Genomic DNA, 17,370 nt, shown 5'->3' on the forward strand with positions numbered 1-17,370 from the left:
ATGAGTGTAATGTCCCCACTAAACACATTGCAAAGGTCCCACCCTCTAACAGTGGTTATAACTCACACAGAGCTGAATAAAATTTCAGAATCGAATGTTAAATCGGTACATGCCTTAATCGCAATAAGAAAAACGTATACTTTAAACATTTTAAATTAATCGCATTCGTTAACACTGACAGCACCAAATTAAATTATTATTTTTTTTTTTAATCAACAACTGACTGTCTAACTTTTACTCTCAACACGTGGTGAAAGTACCTCTGTGCTAATAAATTCTTCTCTACTATACTACTCAATCACTAGTGAGTGAAATCTGGGCCCGTATTCACAAGGATTTGTATCTTACCACTAGGAGTACCAAAGAGTTCCTAGCTAGGAGTTTTTGCTTAACCTATTCACAAAACTGCTTGCGAGTACAGGCGTTGACTACCACCCCTGGAGTCGCGAGATCGAATCCAGGGTGTGCTGAGTGACTCCAGCCAGGTCTCCTAAGCAACTAAACTGGCCCGGTTGCTAGTGTGGTAGAGTCACGTTGGATTAACCTCCTCGTGGTCGCTATAATGTGGTTCTCGCTCTCGGTGGGGCGCGTGGTGAGTTGTGCGTGAATGCCGCGGAGAATAGCGTGAAGCCTCCACACGCGCTACGTCTCCACGGTAATGCGCACAACAAGCCACGTGCGCGGATTTACGGACTCAGATGTGGAGGCAACTGAGATTCGTCCTCCACCACCCGGATTGAGGCGAGTCACTACGCCACCACGAGGACTTAGAGCGCATTGGGAATTGGGCATTCCAAATTGGGGAGAAAAAAAAGATAAGAGAAAGGTGGAGTTGACCTCGTTGCTATGGATGACATCACATTTTATTAGCGCACTCTTTTAAATCACCCTCAGTGATTGGTAGACAGGGAACCACTATTTGTCAGCTTAGACAGACAACGATGTATACATGCAGTAGATTAGTTAGATAGAAATATATTTTTTTCAGTTGATGAACACTTCTTCATCCTATGATGTAATGAAACGAGCGTGCATCCTGTCAACAGCATCAAAACACCGGGTAGCCCCACGATTGCCGTGATTCCCTGTGAATGCCCCCTTTTTTCTCTGCAGCGAGCACGCATCCACTGGAAAAAATACGCTATGAATTGTCAGGCGTTGTGCGGTCTGGAGAGGGTATAATAAAAGTTTAATAGATTATTCTGCTGACAAATGACAGAGATGACCAATTCATCCATGTTACACGTTTTAATTTTTCCTGTGGCCAGGAGCGCAGAGTTTTTAAAACCTTTATCTCTGGTGTAATTGGGTTGTTTCAGTTTCTGGAAGAGGTAACTGCATCTCTAACTAAGTTTACAATAATAAAAAATACCCTCGCGATTCAGGCGATACTTTTTTTTTTTTTTTTTTTTTTTTTTTGAAAGGACAGTCAACATTATAATATTATATTATTAAAATACATCAACTCAGTTGTGATCCAGGGGATGCATTAATGTCATAATATTCTAATATATTGATTTTATTGTGGATTGACGGCAGCAGCCATGCTTCAGATCGTTTGTGAGTCACTCATTTAGGAGTCCTCAGGAGGACTTCTAAGCTCCTGCGTTTAGGAGCTACTTTTAGCGTTAAAATGCTTCATGAATTACTCTTAGATGAAAATTTTATGAGTCCTAAAATTAGAAGTGCTCCTAAATTTCCACTTTAGGAGCTACTTTTAGCCTTAAGATTTTTTGTGAATATGAGCCCTGAATGTTTACTAGCCAGTGGCTAATCATAAACATGTTTAGTAGCATAGCGTGAGATTTGGTTGCACATGCGAATGATTTACTTGCATTGTAGAGGGTTGCCACTTAGAGTGAAAGATCAATTTTTGGGAGATTTAAGAATCGATATTGAGATCGTTCAAACGAAGATCTCGATGCATCGGAAAATTTATATTTTTCCCAGCCCTACGGTCTATATAATTTAATTTTCAGTATCTTTTCAGTAATATAGCGTTTAAAAATGTTCTAAACGCTGCATACACAACCTCTTTTCTTTTTTTTTCTTCTTCTTCTTTTTTTGGCTTCATTTATTTATTGATTTCGTTCAGGTACAAAAATGATTTGGAATGGTCCCAAACTTCACATACTGCAGAAATCCAACATTTTAGTACACCACAAAAAGCACTTACAACCCCTGCGACACCTAATCATTGGCTACAGAGTAAGATGTGTTTTATAGCACATCAAAATGCTTGCAAGACTAATGCGACACATTTTAACAATGCAATATTTAATCTTTAGATTCCAAACTAGGGGGTTGAGGAGCGGAAAAGGTTAGAGGCAGAAATCAAAGTCACGCATGTAAACATAAGTAAAATACATACAGTAAATTTTTGGTGAAAAGTGCCTTAGTGCTAGTTGTCATATTAATTTACTAAATAACAATAACTATGCACCCACCCTTTTGTGACTCTTCTGAAGCTTCTGAACCAGTCTTCAATTAGCCATAAAGACATTGCACGACAGCAGGCAGGGTCCTCTATTTTTCCTTGGCAACAAGACCAAACACACAGTCATCAGTTATTAACTGTGACAGAGACACCCTCTAGGAGAAGAAATGGACCCTCTGGGATGTCATGGTCTTATGACGACACACCAATAAAACCACATCAGCAGTTTGCATCAGGGACTCAAAGTGACACAGCTGGCTCACAGCAGATGGAACATCTTAAGAATATCAATCAAGGTTGGTCTGACCTTTCAGATGGATTTTATTTTTTGGTGCATAAATAATAATATGCTCTAGAATAGAGCAGTACAGGAATAATCTTCATATGCCTTAGGCTTTGGGTAACTCAATTGTTTTCTTTTTGCTTTCTTATGCTGCTCAGATCTAAGGTCAAAGGTTTCGGAGTTAGAAGTCCGTCTTCAGGCTCAAGAGAAGGATGTGAAGAATCAGATCAATAAATTCAGCGAAATTCAAAGTCAACTTGAGATGGCCAAGAAAGATCTGGCAGAGAAGGACAAACTTCTCAGCAAGTCCAGAGATGAATTTACAAAAGCTACAGGCCAATACGAGCAATCTGTTTCTAAGGTAACGTGGGTCTGCTTAAAATGTTTATAAGTGTATTTGATATTTTGCAATATATCTCTTATATGGCATATTCAGTTGCTAGCAATTATGGTGAGCTTGAAATGTATATATTTGGGTAGTTGACATGAAATATTTTTTTTATATTAAGTGTGACTGCAGTTATACTCCATCTAAAACTGTTTTAAAAAGCATTTTGCCTATTCTCCAATAATTATGCATGCAGCTTTTTTGACCTCATATTAGTTGAGAGATTACAAGGAATATTTGTACTTTTGAATTTGCCACAGAGCAAGACAATTTAAAGTCCCCCCTTTTAAGTGGGGAAAAGGGGGATTTAAATTGGTGGTAAAAATGGTGACCAGGCACAGGAGCTAAGATATAGACTTTAAGCATTTGTGTACATTTTAACCTCTCCTCGGAATATAGGGCTATGTAATGCAAGTACAGTAGTTCATTTGATGTTGATTTGTTCCTCAGTGTTCATCAATTGAGTAAAAGCTGAAGCAGGTAACAGAGGAGATGAATTGTCAGAGACACAATGCTGAGAGCATGCATCGATCTCTGGAGCAGGAAATCAAGGACCAGGAGAGAGAGAGTCAAAAGGTTTTTTCCCCCGCCTGTTTTCTTCATTACCAAGTCAAATATAGTTCATTAAAATAATGTTTCATATTTCTGAATATTGGATTAACTCAAACCAGGAAATATTTGTCCTTTCACTCATTTCAGGAAATTGCACAGCTTCAAAGCTTGCATCAAGCTCTTGATCAGCAGTTTAACCAGGTGAAAAATAAAATGAAAATGGAGATCCAGCAAGCCAAAAAAGACTACAATGTTTTGCAATCAGATGTGGACAAGGTAATTTGATGAATCATAATGTTTTATGCATGTAATGAATAACATAAAACTTTTCTGATCATTGTTATAATATTTTCTCTCTTTGTAGTTTTTCAAATACTTTAAACTGAACCCAAAAATGCATATAATCACAATAGAGTGTCATTGATTTCAAAGGTAACTGCTCTAAAGAATCATCTGGAAAAAGATTTGGAGGAGCTGAAACAGAAAATCCTCAGATCTGAGCAGGCGCTACAAGCAAGTCAAGTAAAAGAGGCAGAGTTTAAGAAGAAATTTGAAGTATGTTACTTTGTTTAGAACTTAAATGTCTGACCAATTTTTTAGTTTTATAATGAAAATAAGTTATGTTGGCCTGCTATAAAAGACTTCACTGGTCATAGTTCATAGAACATGAAAATTTTGTATCTGTCCTTCACAGGAGATGCAGAGAGAGAAGAATACTCTCAGTTGTCAGTTAGACCAAGGAACAAAGAGGGTCAAACAACTTAGAGGAAAAACAAAATACTGAGCAAAAACTTGCCAAAACTCACATAATAGTGGATGATTTAAAAGGTATATTTTCGCTTTATAACTTTAAAATCTCCACAAAGTGATCGTCCCTGATGAATTCTTAATGCAGTAAAAATGCATTACATGTTGAAATGTAAAAATAAACTTTCCATGGGTAATTTTCAAACATTTAAAAGGTCAATAGATTGATGTTTATCACAGTCTTTGTATCCAGTTTAAATGTGATAGAATCTGAGGAAATGTCTAATCATTTTGCATCATGATTTTCAGTTAAGACACAAACTCAGAGTGAAGAACTGACTGAGCTTTGGAAAAAAATGGAACATCAAAGTGCATCATCTGCTCAAGAATTGGGAAATGCCAGACAAAATCTAGTTGAAATGGAAGCAAAGACTATCAAAACTCAGACTGATTTGCAAAAAGTAGTTCATGAAATTTAACTTAAAGCAAATAAGATATGTGCTGTGGAGAAAGAAAATGAACACCTCAAAATGACCACAAACTCCTGTCAAAAAGAAGTTACTGAAATGAAGAAAGAGTATGAGACTCTTCTGCAGTGGAAAACTGAAAAGGAAGAGTTGATTAATAATGCTGAATCAAATCATGAGGAAATGCTGAACAAAATTGCAGATCTGGAGAGGGAAATGGCTGCGCTCAATGCTACTCATTATAGTCTCCACGAGAAGCTGCAAGATTCAGAAAAAGAGAAACTCTGCCTCTCTGGTCAGATTGATTCACTCAAAGGTGAACTGCTTATTAAATGTGTAAAGCTGGAGGGAAAATGTAGAGTGTATGAGGAGCTTCAACAGCAGTTCAGTAAGACAAATCAGAAACATAAAAAAGAGACGGACAATTTGAAGGAACAGATCACTCAAATGCAGGAACAAGTGAGGGAGCTTGAAGCTAAACTGCATCAGGAAACAAGTAGGGTGGAAGGAATGGAGCAGGCCCATAGTCAACTGCTTACAGAGTATGAAAGCGCTTGTGATTTGACTAAATCAAAGGGCTCCATTATTGAGATGAACAGAAATTGTACATATTCAGGAATCCCTTGCCTTGCGAGAGCAGGAATTGGAGAAATTCAAAGAAGAGAAATGTATGTTGGCTAAAGAATATGAAAACTGTCTCGCCCAAAACAAAGAGCTAGAGGAGGCAAAGTTGAACATGGAAAAATACCAACAGGATGTGCTTGATAAGATTGACTCCTTGGAATCAGACCTGAGTCTCCAAAAAAGTTTAAATACAGACATCCAAGGAAAGTTTGATGACCTTTCTAAAGTCAAAGAGGATCTAGTAGAGAAACTGTCTTTGGTGGAAAATAGCGAAAAAGACCTTATTAATGAGGTTGAGACTCTGCTACAAAAGTGCAAGTTCTTCAGTTCTCTTAAAGAGCAGTTTAACTGCCTTGCTGCTGAGGCAGAGGAAACTAGAAATTCTCTCGAAAAAATAAAGGAGCTACAAGTTCAGACTGCCAAAGAGTTGGAAAATAAGAAGAAAATAACAAAGAATCTTGAGAATAATATAGAAGAAAGAAAGAAGGCCTCAAGCTTGGAGCAAGATAATACACAACTCAAATTAAAGTTACATGAGACTGAAAATGAAGCAAAGGATTTGTCTGAGAAGTACGAAAGAATCCAAAAAGTTCACAATGTTGTTTACCAAGAGAAAGAAGATCATCTTAATCAGGTATCTATGTTGTCAGAAGCACTTGTTGAAAATAATGCCATGGCAGAAAAGATTGTGCTAATAGAAACTGAGCTTGAGGCCTCAAATAAGTTGTTACACACTAAATAATTCACTAGAGAGTCTTCAGAAACAGTATGACTCTTCTAAAGAGTTGAATTTAAGCCTAGAAAAATGTTTACAAGACAGGTCTGAGAAAAATGCTTTATTAGAGATTAGTATCAAGGAGCTCACTGAGAGTTTTAGCCAGGAATCTGAAGTTTATGACTCTAAAATGGAAGCTCATCTTAATAAACAGAAGAGTTTAGAGGAGCACATTGATACTCTTGGGGCAGAATTGGAGAGTAAATGTCTGGAGGTTAGAAATGCTTCCAAAAAACTGGAAGAGACTGTTCTCGAAAAGTCGAAGTTGAAGAAAGATCTTGACTCATCTAAGGGTAAACTCAAGGAGGTAATTGATTCCAATCAGAAAGTTGCACAGGAACTTGAAGATTTGAAACAAAATGCATTGCTGCATGAGCAGGAGATTAAAAGTCTTGGAGCTGCTTTGACTGTCTTGAAAAGCCAAGAGGAAGCAAAATCCTGTGAGATTAAAACATTAAAAGAAAAAGTTAAGGAGGCTGAATCCAAGCAAGCTAAAGCTCTAGAGGCATTGAAAGAAAAAAACATAAACATGAGCAAAATCGAAGTGCAGCTTGAGATGCTTCAAATGGATCTTGAAGATAATGAAACCTGCATTAATACATATGATGCACAAGTAGAGGAGCTACAGGGCAACATCTGTATTCTCGAAGCAAAGTTAGGTGAGAGTGAGGCCCAGAGGTCCACCCTACAAGCAGAGCTTGAGTTGGTCAAAGAAGACTTTGCAAAAAACACCCTTGAAGTGTCACAGCTATCTGCATGTTTGAAGGAACAACAATCTAATTCTGTCTTAGCTTCTGAATTAGAATCTCTTCGGGTAATCCATGAAAAGCTTCAAGTTTCCCTAGAGCAAGAAAATTGTAAGCAGGAAAATCTTGAAGCGATGTATAATAAATTGATGGAGCAAAAGCTGAAGTTGGAATCCGAAATCCAGGAATTGAAAGCAGATTCTCGGAATACTAAAGAACAAATGGATAAATTAAAACAGGTAAATAATTCTCTGGTATCTCAGATTGCTGAACAGCAATGTCTAATAGAGCAGCTTCAGTCTGAGAAAAGTCTCACATTAAACTCTGACCAAGACACACTGGAAAAAGAGCAAACTGCATTTAAGAATGACCCAGGTGTGCTGCATGATATTTGTGAAATGCCATTTGCAAACACATCTATTTTGCCTTTTGAAGAAGATACTGTTCTCATGGGCATTTCATCGACTGATGGGCAACCAGATTTACAAGAAGAGGCCAAAGATCCCCAGTCAGCCCTGTTGTCAGATAAGGGTGCCCAACACTTACCACTTGAAGAGCAAATGCAAAAGAACTCTAGTGAGCTTGAGTTATCTCATGTTCTCTAGGAGACTGTCAGAACCATGCAGGAGCAAATGGGGGTTAAAATAGAACAACTAAAATTAGAGCATGCTAAAGAGCTCCAAAGCATGGAGGAGCAAATGCTCGGCATCAAAAACGAGTTGGAGGCTAAGCTCAGGGATGAAAAACAGCACACAGACATCTTATCCTCACAATTGGAAGCAACCATGCAACAACTGCAGGAATTAGACCTTGCCTCATCGTCCTTGCTGGTTCCTGAATCCTCACAGGTAACATACGTCCTGTATGTCACAAGTAATTTCTAATATTTTGAGTTCAAATTTTATGTATTATATCTGTTTGAGTGCTATCTTAAATCTTTAATTTTGAAAATGTGCTTGGATAAAAATAAAAAATAAAAAGGTTTAAAGAAATGGTTCACCCAAAAATGAAAATTCTGTCTTCCAATATTGCAGCACTCTCGAAAACATGAAACCTCATTGGTTCTTGCTTGTCTTGTGGCAAACATCATGATGTCATATCAAATTATGTTATGAACTGAATTATGACAGAATTAAAAAATTGTGGCTGACTATTCCTTTAAAGCATTGCTGATATCAAAAAGGCTATTTAAATGTTGTGTGTGTTTTTATTTATTTATTTATTTTTCTTCATTGATAAGGTAATGAAAAAAATGACATCTGAATCACAAGAGAACATATTAAACCACCCTCAACGGTCAGACTCCACTTCAGATATGAACACTGAGAATGAAAAATCACTTGTGAAACTTGCAACAATTAAGGAAACTCTAAGGAAGCGAGAAGAGGAGCTTCTACATTTGCAGTCCCAGTTTGAAGTCTTGGCATCAGAAATGGCTATTAGGAGATGTCTGTGCTCGGAGCTGGAGGGCAAAGTTTGTGAAATAGAAAAAGAAAAGGAAAACTGCGAAAACAAGTTTACGTCCATCACCAAGGAAAACCAGAGACTGAATAACCACATTGGAGAATTGACAGAAGAGATTGATTAATTGAAACTACAATTGCAGACCACCAAATGCCAGCTGTCAGATGTTATTGAGATGATGAGTAGCTTAGAAGTAGCTAAAGGTGAGTGGAATGAGAAGTTTTTCCAGATCGAGAGCAAACTAAAAAGAGTGTGGTCAGAGAAAGCCAATCTTGAAAAGCACATCCTGTCCATGGAGGCTGACTTAGAGGAAATGCAAGAAAAGAAAAAGAAATTAGAAGCAGAGCTCGAAGCTGTGAGAAGAACAAATTGTAGCCTTGAACAACAACTTAATATCACTATGACAGAGGGTGGGCGACTTAAAGAAGAACTTGTTTTGTGTGCAGAGGAGAGAGAAAGTAAAAATCACTCCTTAATAAAGTGGAAAGAAAAGGCTGTGCTTCTGGAGAGGAGAGAGACTGATGCACAAGTACTAATAGAAGTTCTAGAAGAGGACATTAGGACTGGAAAAAGCCAAAATGAGGCAGCATCTAACCAAATTGATGTCCTGCTTAAGGAAAAAGAGCAGCTAAAGTTGAAGTCTCAAAACCTTGAGAATACAGTGGCTTTCTTGAATGAAGACAATAAAAAATTGTCTAGCGAATTGAACAATTTTAATAACAATGAGAATTTTGCCTTAAGAGAGACTGAAAATATGTCTTCCAAAATCCATTCACTTGAGGATGAGAATATCAGGCTATCCCAGTCCCTGGAATCTTCCCTTTTGGAGAAAGGTGAAATAGCCTCCAGGTTGATTTCTACTCAGGAGGAGGTTGCTCAGATGAGACAGGGCATTGAAAAACTGAAGGTACGAATTGAGTCTGATGAAAGGAAGAAGAACCATATGAGTCAGCTGCTCAAAGCTGCACAGAGGAAGGCAGATGCCCTACAGGACAATATTGAAAAGCTTGAGAGAGACAAAGAACTTTCTGACCAGAATCTGGAAGATGTGGTTCTTCAAGCAGAAACTGTCAAAGCTGAGCTCGAGGAAATACATGCTGAAAAGCAAGAGCTTACCAAAACAATTGAAGAGATGACCACTGAGCTGAGAGATCTTGAGGAGAAATGTAAACTTGAGCAAGAACTTCAACAAAGGAACATCCTGATTGAGGAACATCAGTTGTCCAATCAAGCAGCATCTGAAAAGCTCAAATCTGTTGAAAAGGCAATGGAAGAGGCAACAGTGAGTCAACAACAAGTAATAGAGGATTTCCAGTTGAAAGTTGGTGCCATGGAGGGGGAACTTCAACTCTGTAGAAATGACCTAGAATCCAGTGAGATTAAAGCACGTGATCTGACCTCTCAGTTGCTGTCTTTGCAATCTGAAAACAAAGAGTTTGCACAAAGAGTTCTTGAATATGAAAGGTTTCAGACAGAGCTCCACTCATCAAACCAGTCACTCTTGAAAGATTTTGAAAACAGACAGCAGGAGCTAATCATAGAAAAAGTAGAACTTCAGTCACAAGTCGCTGAACTGCAGGCACTCTCTTTAGTTCAGGAAGAAAGAGATGAACTGCAAAAGGAGAAGGTCCAGCTGCAGTCTACTATTGCATAGTTGGAGGAGAAGGTACAGATGCAGTCTACCAAGATAGAGGTCATGCAGACAACTGTAAGATCTCTGGAGAATAATATCTAACAGCTGGAGAGCCAACTGAGTGCTTTGAAGCTCATGAACGTGGAACTAACGGAAAAGGTACTGTTGCATGCTGATGTTATATTTTGTTATCTTCAGGGGCTGTTCAGGCCAAACATGTTTTGCTTTACAAAACGGCTAGATGCAGTGCAACGAATAGAACAGATAGCAGGTGTCTCAAGAAAGTTGACATTCTTTTTAACCTAACACAGCTCACAACTCATTTTATTTTATTTTTTTATTCTTCAGATAAATGCATTTCAAGAGAGCAGTTTGCAGCTTCAAATGCAACATCAGCAACAACTGTGCGATGCAAAGGAAAGGCAGAATGCTTTGGAGAATAATCAAAATCTACTGACTTGTCAACTCCAGGATTCTCAACAACAAACTGAAACATACAAGGTAAGAATTTTTCTTCATCTTGATTCAAATTAAATACTGTATTTAGGTAATTCTTGAATGTCTCCTTGTACTGTATATTTATTGCACCTCCCAGCCAAGCTTGGAAACACTGACATCAGAGAAAGAAGAATTGGAGAGAAAATTATCTGATATCCAAGAAAGTCATGATGCTCAGATGAAGGAAAATAACTGGAGACATGAGGAGAACTTGAAACAGGTACTGCAGCAGATGGTCAACTTTTTAACACGCAGTTTACAACGTGAATACATTTTTACAAATGTAACATTGTACAACAGTAATAATGTTGTCTATGGAAGTTGTACTGTGCATTTTTCAAAAGATGAGAGCAATTTTTAGATTTTAAAGGTTTTTCACTTGTGATGCTTAGCCAATATTGATATTTTGGTAGTTTAATTGATTTTGTAATTGATTTTTTTTGTCATTTGTTTGGGGCAAGCTGACTTTGCCATTGAAAATAATGACTATAAATGTGACTTGATCTCTCGTATTTCACTATTGCTGTTTTCTTTGCAAATAACTACACACACAGAAATGACAAACTATTTTGTTGCTCTGATATGCTTGGTGATTATGATGACTAAGTGATTTTACGTCTTCAACAGCATGAGATAGAGATTAATGTATTGAAGGAAAAACTGACAGCAGCTGAAGAAAAGGCTGCGCAATGTCTATCAGACCTCAACAGCTTCAAGTCTCAGAATGCAGACGTGGACTCCGCTTTAAAGGAGTTACAAATCAAATTGGAAAATTGTGAAAAAGAAAAGGTATTGTTTTTGTTTTGCTTGTGGTGTTTATTTTGCTATTCCTTTTCATTACATTGTATGCAGTTGAACAAGGTAGTATTATGTATGTGTGTGCACAGATGCATACATAATATTATAGCAAAATATTAGGTACTGCTAATTGCCATTATGTTTGTAAGTTTAAGTCAAGTTATTAAACTTTTGTTGTTGTTCTTGATCCCTGTAGGCAGAGTTGGACTCAAAGGTTGTGCGCTTATCCAAAGAGAAGGACAATGCTATGTGTAAGATCAATTTGTAAGCAGCTAGAGAGCGAGAAGCAGACACTCCACGAAGAACTTCAGCAGCACGGAGAGCAGATAACAGCACTGCAGGCCTCACAGAAACTAGGTATGGGTGTAACTCAAAATAAAAATGAAAATGATATCATCAATTACTCACCCACATGACTTTCTTCCATGGAACACAAAAGATGATGTTAGAATGTTAGGGATTATTCACGTTCATAGTTTTTTTGTTGTTTTTGTTTGTTTTTCAATACAATGAATGTGAATGGTGACTGAGGCTGTCATTATGGCTAACATCTGCTTTTGTGGTCCACGGAATGAAGGATGTGTTTGGAACAACATGAGAGTGAGTAAATTAATTAAATTTTTTGGTGAACTATACCTTGAAGTTGTAGTAAACCTAACTTTCATGGGCTTGTCTCTTGTTTTTGACCGTTGATTTTAGTTCCATAGCACATTTATCAGGACTTCAGTTGAAATTGCATATTAAACAGATGCATCTGTCATTGTAACAGGTAACACCAGCAGCAGTGACACCCTACAGGCAGAGCTGCAGGAACTGAGGGAAGCTCTGGAGGAAAAGAGCCGTGAGGCGGACGAAAGCATGGACAGATACTGCAGCCTCATGGTCAGATTTCACAAGCTAGAAGAGACCAACGAAAGCCTCAAGAACCAGGTAAAGCAGTTGAGCTCCCAGGCAAAGACACCTAAGGGCAGGAGGTCCCACAGACCAGAGAAGAGTGACCTGGAAAACAGTAAGCCTGTGGGAGACACCAAGAATGTGCCAGCAGGGAAGAGGCAGAGAGCAGCAGATGACACCCCCAACAGAGCACAGGAAGCCCTGCACAACATCACCAAGAGACTCAAAGCTGCAACTGCCATGCCGAATGTCACCCAAGATGATGAGGATTTTAGACCAGAGGGTTTGCCTGAACTTGTGCAGAAAGGTAAGAAATATATTCACAATTGAGGCCTATCATTTGATGTATTCAATATCAATGGTACATTCTAGCGATGTCAAAAGGAGTACTTGAGTACTACGTTGATAACAAAAAATGTATAGCAATACCAGTCTTTCCACTGTGTCGGTAGTACAGAGTACGACACAATTCTGTACCTGTGCACTCACGCCTAGCTAGTGTAGATGCAGCCTGATGGACCTCCCGCTGTCTGTCGAGTTATTTTTATATTAATCAAACAACAGTTTTAACAAGAGGAAAAAGAAAAGAAAAAAACACTTACTGCCTTTTTTCCAAGTGTTTGCTTAATTGGGAAATATTGACTACTGAAATTTTGATATCATGACAACTCATACATTCATATGCAAGTTGTTCTCAACAAAACTTTCATAATCAAATCACTGTCTGAAACATATGTCTCTGCACTCTTGATTGCTATATTTTTGTAATTAATTGCTATTTGAATGGTTTCTTTCTCCACAGGTTTTTCAGATATCCCAGTTGGAGAGATGAGTCCATTTATCATTCGGAGAACCACAGTGCAGCGCTGCAGTCCTCACCTGGCTGCCCCAACAGCTGCAGCTCAGCAAAGCTCTGCAGAACACCTTGTGCAAATCCTCAAACAGACAGCAGAGGGCAGCGTGTCAAACACAGTAAGACCACCATCACAGACTATGCCTACGTCTTGCATCCACAAAAAAACTACAGGTGCATCTCAATAAATTAGAATGTCATGGAAAAGTTCATTTATTTCAGTAATTCAACTCAAATTGTGAAACTCGTGTATTAAATAAATTCAATGCACACAGACTGAAGTAGTTTAAGTCTTTGGTTCTTTTAATTGTGATGATTTTGGCTCACATTTAACAAAAACCCACCAATTCACTATCTCAAAAAATTAGAATATGGTGACATGCCAATCAGCTAATCAACTCAAAACACCTGCAAAGTTTCCTGAGCCTTCAAAATGGTCTCTCAGTTTCGTTCACTAGGCTACACAATCATGGGGAAGACTGCTGATCTGACAGTTGTCCAGAAGACAATCATTGACACCCTTCACAAGGAGGGTAAGCCACAAACATTCATTGCCAAAGAAGCTGGCTGTTCACAGAGTGCTGTATCCAAGCATGTTAACAGAAAGTTGAGTGGAAGGAAAAAGTGTGGAAGAAAAAGATGCACAACCAACCGAGAGAACCGCAGCCTTATGATTGTCAAGCAAAATCGATTCAAGAATGTGGGTGAACTTCACAAGGAATGGACTGAGGCTGGGGTCAAGGCATCAAGAGCCACCACACACAGACGTGTCAAGGAATTTGGCTACAGTTGTCGTATTCCTCTTGTTAAGCCACTCCTGAACCACAGACAATGTCAGAGGCGTCTTACCTGGGCTAAGGAGAAGAAGAACTGGACTGTTGCCCAGTGGTCCAAAGTCCTCTTTTCAGATGAGAGCAAGTTTTGTATTTCATTTGGAAACCAAGGTCCTAGAGTCTAGAGGAAGGGTGGAGAAGCTCATAGCCCAAGTCCAGTGTTAAGTTTCCACAGTCTGTGATGATTTGGGGTGCAATGTCATCTGCTGGTGTTGGTCCATTGTGTTTTTTGAAAACCAAAGTCACTGCACCCGTTTACCAAGAAATTTTGGAGCACTTCATGCTTCCTTCTGCTGACCAGCTTTTTAAAGATGCTGATTTCATTTTCCAGCAGGATTTGACACCTGCCCACACTGCCAAAAGCACCAAAAGTTGGTTTAATGACCATGGTGTTGGTATGCTTGACTGGCCAGCAAACTCACCAGACCTGAACCCCATAGAGAATCTATGGGGTATTGTCAAGAGGAAAATGAGAAACAAGAGACCAAAAAATTCAGATGAGCTGAAGGCCACTGTCAAAGAAACCTGGGCTTCCATACCACCTCGGCAGCGCCACAAACTTATCACCTCCATGCCACGCCGAATTGAGGCAGTAATTAAAGCAAAAGGAGCCCCTACCAAGTATTGAGTACATATACAGTAAATTAACATACTTTCCAGAAGGCCAACAATTCACTAAAAATGTTTTTTTTATTGGTCTTATGATGTATTCTAATTTTTTGAGATAGTGAATTGGTGGGTTTTTGTTAAATGTGAGCCAAAATCATCACAATTAAAAGAACCAAAGACTTAAACTACTTCAGTCTGTGTGCACTGAATTTATTTAATACACGAGTTTCACAATTTGAGTTGAATTACTGAAATAAATGGACTTTTCCACGACATTCTAATTTATTGAGATGCACCTGTATATATATATATATATATATATATAAATAATAGTAATAATAATAGAAATGTCTGCAGGTAATATAATTTTCTAGTTATCCTCGGATCTGTTTCATTTCATAGGCATTTTTGTGTGAGTGTGTGAGTGTGTGTGAGAGTTCAATCTCTGTTAAATTAATAAAAAGCCTTGTCCAGTAATCACAAACAACAGGAAAAGTCATGGAAATGCATTAGTCAAAAGGTGTGTCCTGTAATGTATGGAGAATGTATTTACTTAAGAATAATCTCTGAGAGGTTTATATGCCATAAAAACTCCCATTTTTTGTTCTGAAACAACAGCTGAAAACATTCAGCAAGTCATCAGTGTTTAACCACAGGAGAGCACCACAGACCCTTAGAAAATGTTGCCTCAAGTGAGTTAATTTATGCAGACCGTGAAAGCATGTCCAGATGAAACCTGTGCACAGCATTTTATATTAGACTGAAAGACTTAGTGCTCTGAGGCGTTAAAGCTTGCCTGTCAGCTAACTTCCTCTGCAGCTCTGATCATGTCACCTTACCCGGGTTCACCGTTTCTGGGATATTTTCCTGTTTATCCTTCAAGAATTCAAAGAGAGACAGCGACCACATGCTGCTAAATAACTCATGTCCCACACATACCCTTCACTAACTTTATAGAGAAGGTGCCTAACATCTATTCAAGAATATAAGCTTTTACGAAGGCCAAAACAACCAGCACTTGGGGGGTGTCATCTGCTGCTCTCTGCCTCTTCCCTGCTGGCACATTCTTGGTGTCTCCCACAGGCTTACTGTTTTCCAGGTCACTCTTCTCTGGTCTGTGGGACCTCCTGCCTTTAGATGTCTTTGCCTGGGCGCTCAACTGCTTTACCTGGTTTGAATGATATAAAAGTTTGGAGGATGTAAACGCTGTTTTCAGAACTCTGGTGCGCACCTGCAAAACCGCTTGAAAAGGTGGTCTGGGGTACGGGTCATGTGAACTCCAGTAAGGTTCCTGCTAATATGAACACAATTGTACATAATCGGTAAAGTGAATTGCTATTGATGATGGATAATTTGGTTCTTTGCAGGCTCCCGATTGCAATTATTATGGTATAAAGCATTTCTCATACCTGCTTGTCTCCAAATAAATCGACTTCAGAGAGCAGCTCACATTCTTCGCATCTCTTGCAATACATCCGCGGGCTCGCGGCAGAAAGGCGATAACATTTTTCACATCATTGCACATGCAATGCATCCATGGCAGACAAACACAAGTGACGTTCTGTGCATGGCAATTTTTGGTGGTAATCCAAAGACAAACTTTCATATTTTACTTAACATAGTGAAGCTGACATCTTGGGTTTTTCCTAGTTACAGTGGTAAACAGCTGCCCGCTTATACTCCTGTTGATGATGCAGTCTGACCACGGATCAGACCTAAGTAATATGATGTGAACAGCAGCAGGGGGTGGGGGGGAAACGAACTCTGGTTCGGTCCAAGCAAGCGAACCAAGTGTGAAAGCATCCTAATTGTTGGGGTGTCAAGTTAATGTGCTAATTTTGTTTCTTATATATATAAAAAAAATCAGCCCCCTGACCTGTTTGTAAATTCCATAATAAGGGTTTTTCCTACAATCAGAGCAGTTCAGGTTTGAAGTAGTGGTCAACCAATACATCGATGAGGCCGAAATATTCTGACTTTTATAATTGTAGGCATTGGGCGATAAAATTCCCCCTTAAGACAATTTGTTTCTTGAGGGTGTCGAGAATCGGCTGCTTGCATGTGAAGCGATTTGAGACATGTAATGACCAGCACGGTTTGTTTTCTTGTTACATGCATCGTGTTTCTACAATAATAAACTGGTGTGCAACACAGTCTCATTTAAACGGTCTGCATATCAGAGCCATGACAGATGCGTTTGAGCTCATCATTTTAAAGCACACACCTGATTCATTCTCCCCCTCTCTCCTCAACAGTTCCCTGTAACTTTTAACTGTCTTGTCTAATGATAAAAAGGCAAATATCAATCAAACTTCTATTATATATCATCTGCAAATATGCAGATGTCTGGTTTAAACAGATGTAATTCACAAACTTAACAAAAATCCAGCGTTTTCTTCCCGCCGAGCGCTCATCTAATATCTTCCTCTGAAGCGTGTATTCTATCAGTCAGAATCAAAACTTCAGGATCAAAAGTACCTCTGATTCACAAATCATGACAACAATCCAAGCAGGCGATCCAGGCCGTTTAAACTGTCAGGAGATTGCTGCTGCTCGCGCTGGATCCGCACGAGCGCATGAGTGCAACCAAAGTCTCTCTAGCAAGTCAGTCTACTGTCGGCCATGTTTGCAATGCTCTAGCAAGGCTATTTCCAGTCATGAAAGTGCAGCTCTTATCTACTTGAATGGAGACGGACCAAAATCTCCAAAACGGTTGGTCAAGATTACACTCAAAGAACAAATTTCAAATCAGCAGTAAAATCTGACAAC

The 17,370-nt window shown here is 38.8% G+C and overlaps 1 protein-coding gene and 1 pseudogene across 1 annotated transcript in view; both read left to right on the plus strand.

Annotated features, from left to right (window-relative positions):
* Positions 1 to 2,438: 2,438 nt before the first annotated feature.
* Positions 2,439 to 12,636, plus strand: LOC127454945 (centromere protein F-like; annotated as a pseudogene).
* A 504-nt stretch (positions 12,637 to 13,140) lies between these two features.
* Positions 13,141 to 17,370, plus strand: part of LOC127455611 (potassium channel subfamily K member 2-like) — a 72,562-nt gene continuing 68,332 nt past the window's right edge. Inside the window, exon 1 of the mRNA XM_051723658.1 lies at positions 13,141 to 13,278. Within this exon, the coding sequence (XP_051579618.1) occupies position 13,278 (1 nt within the window). The 5' untranslated portion in view covers positions 13,141 to 13,277. The remainder of the gene's footprint in view (positions 13,279 to 17,370) is intronic.

Source organism: Myxocyprinus asiaticus, chromosome 17 (assembly GCF_019703515.2).
Source record: "Myxocyprinus asiaticus isolate MX2 ecotype Aquarium Trade chromosome 17, UBuf_Myxa_2, whole genome shotgun sequence".
Taxonomy (NCBI): Eukaryota; Metazoa; Chordata; class Actinopteri; order Cypriniformes; family Catostomidae; genus Myxocyprinus; species Myxocyprinus asiaticus.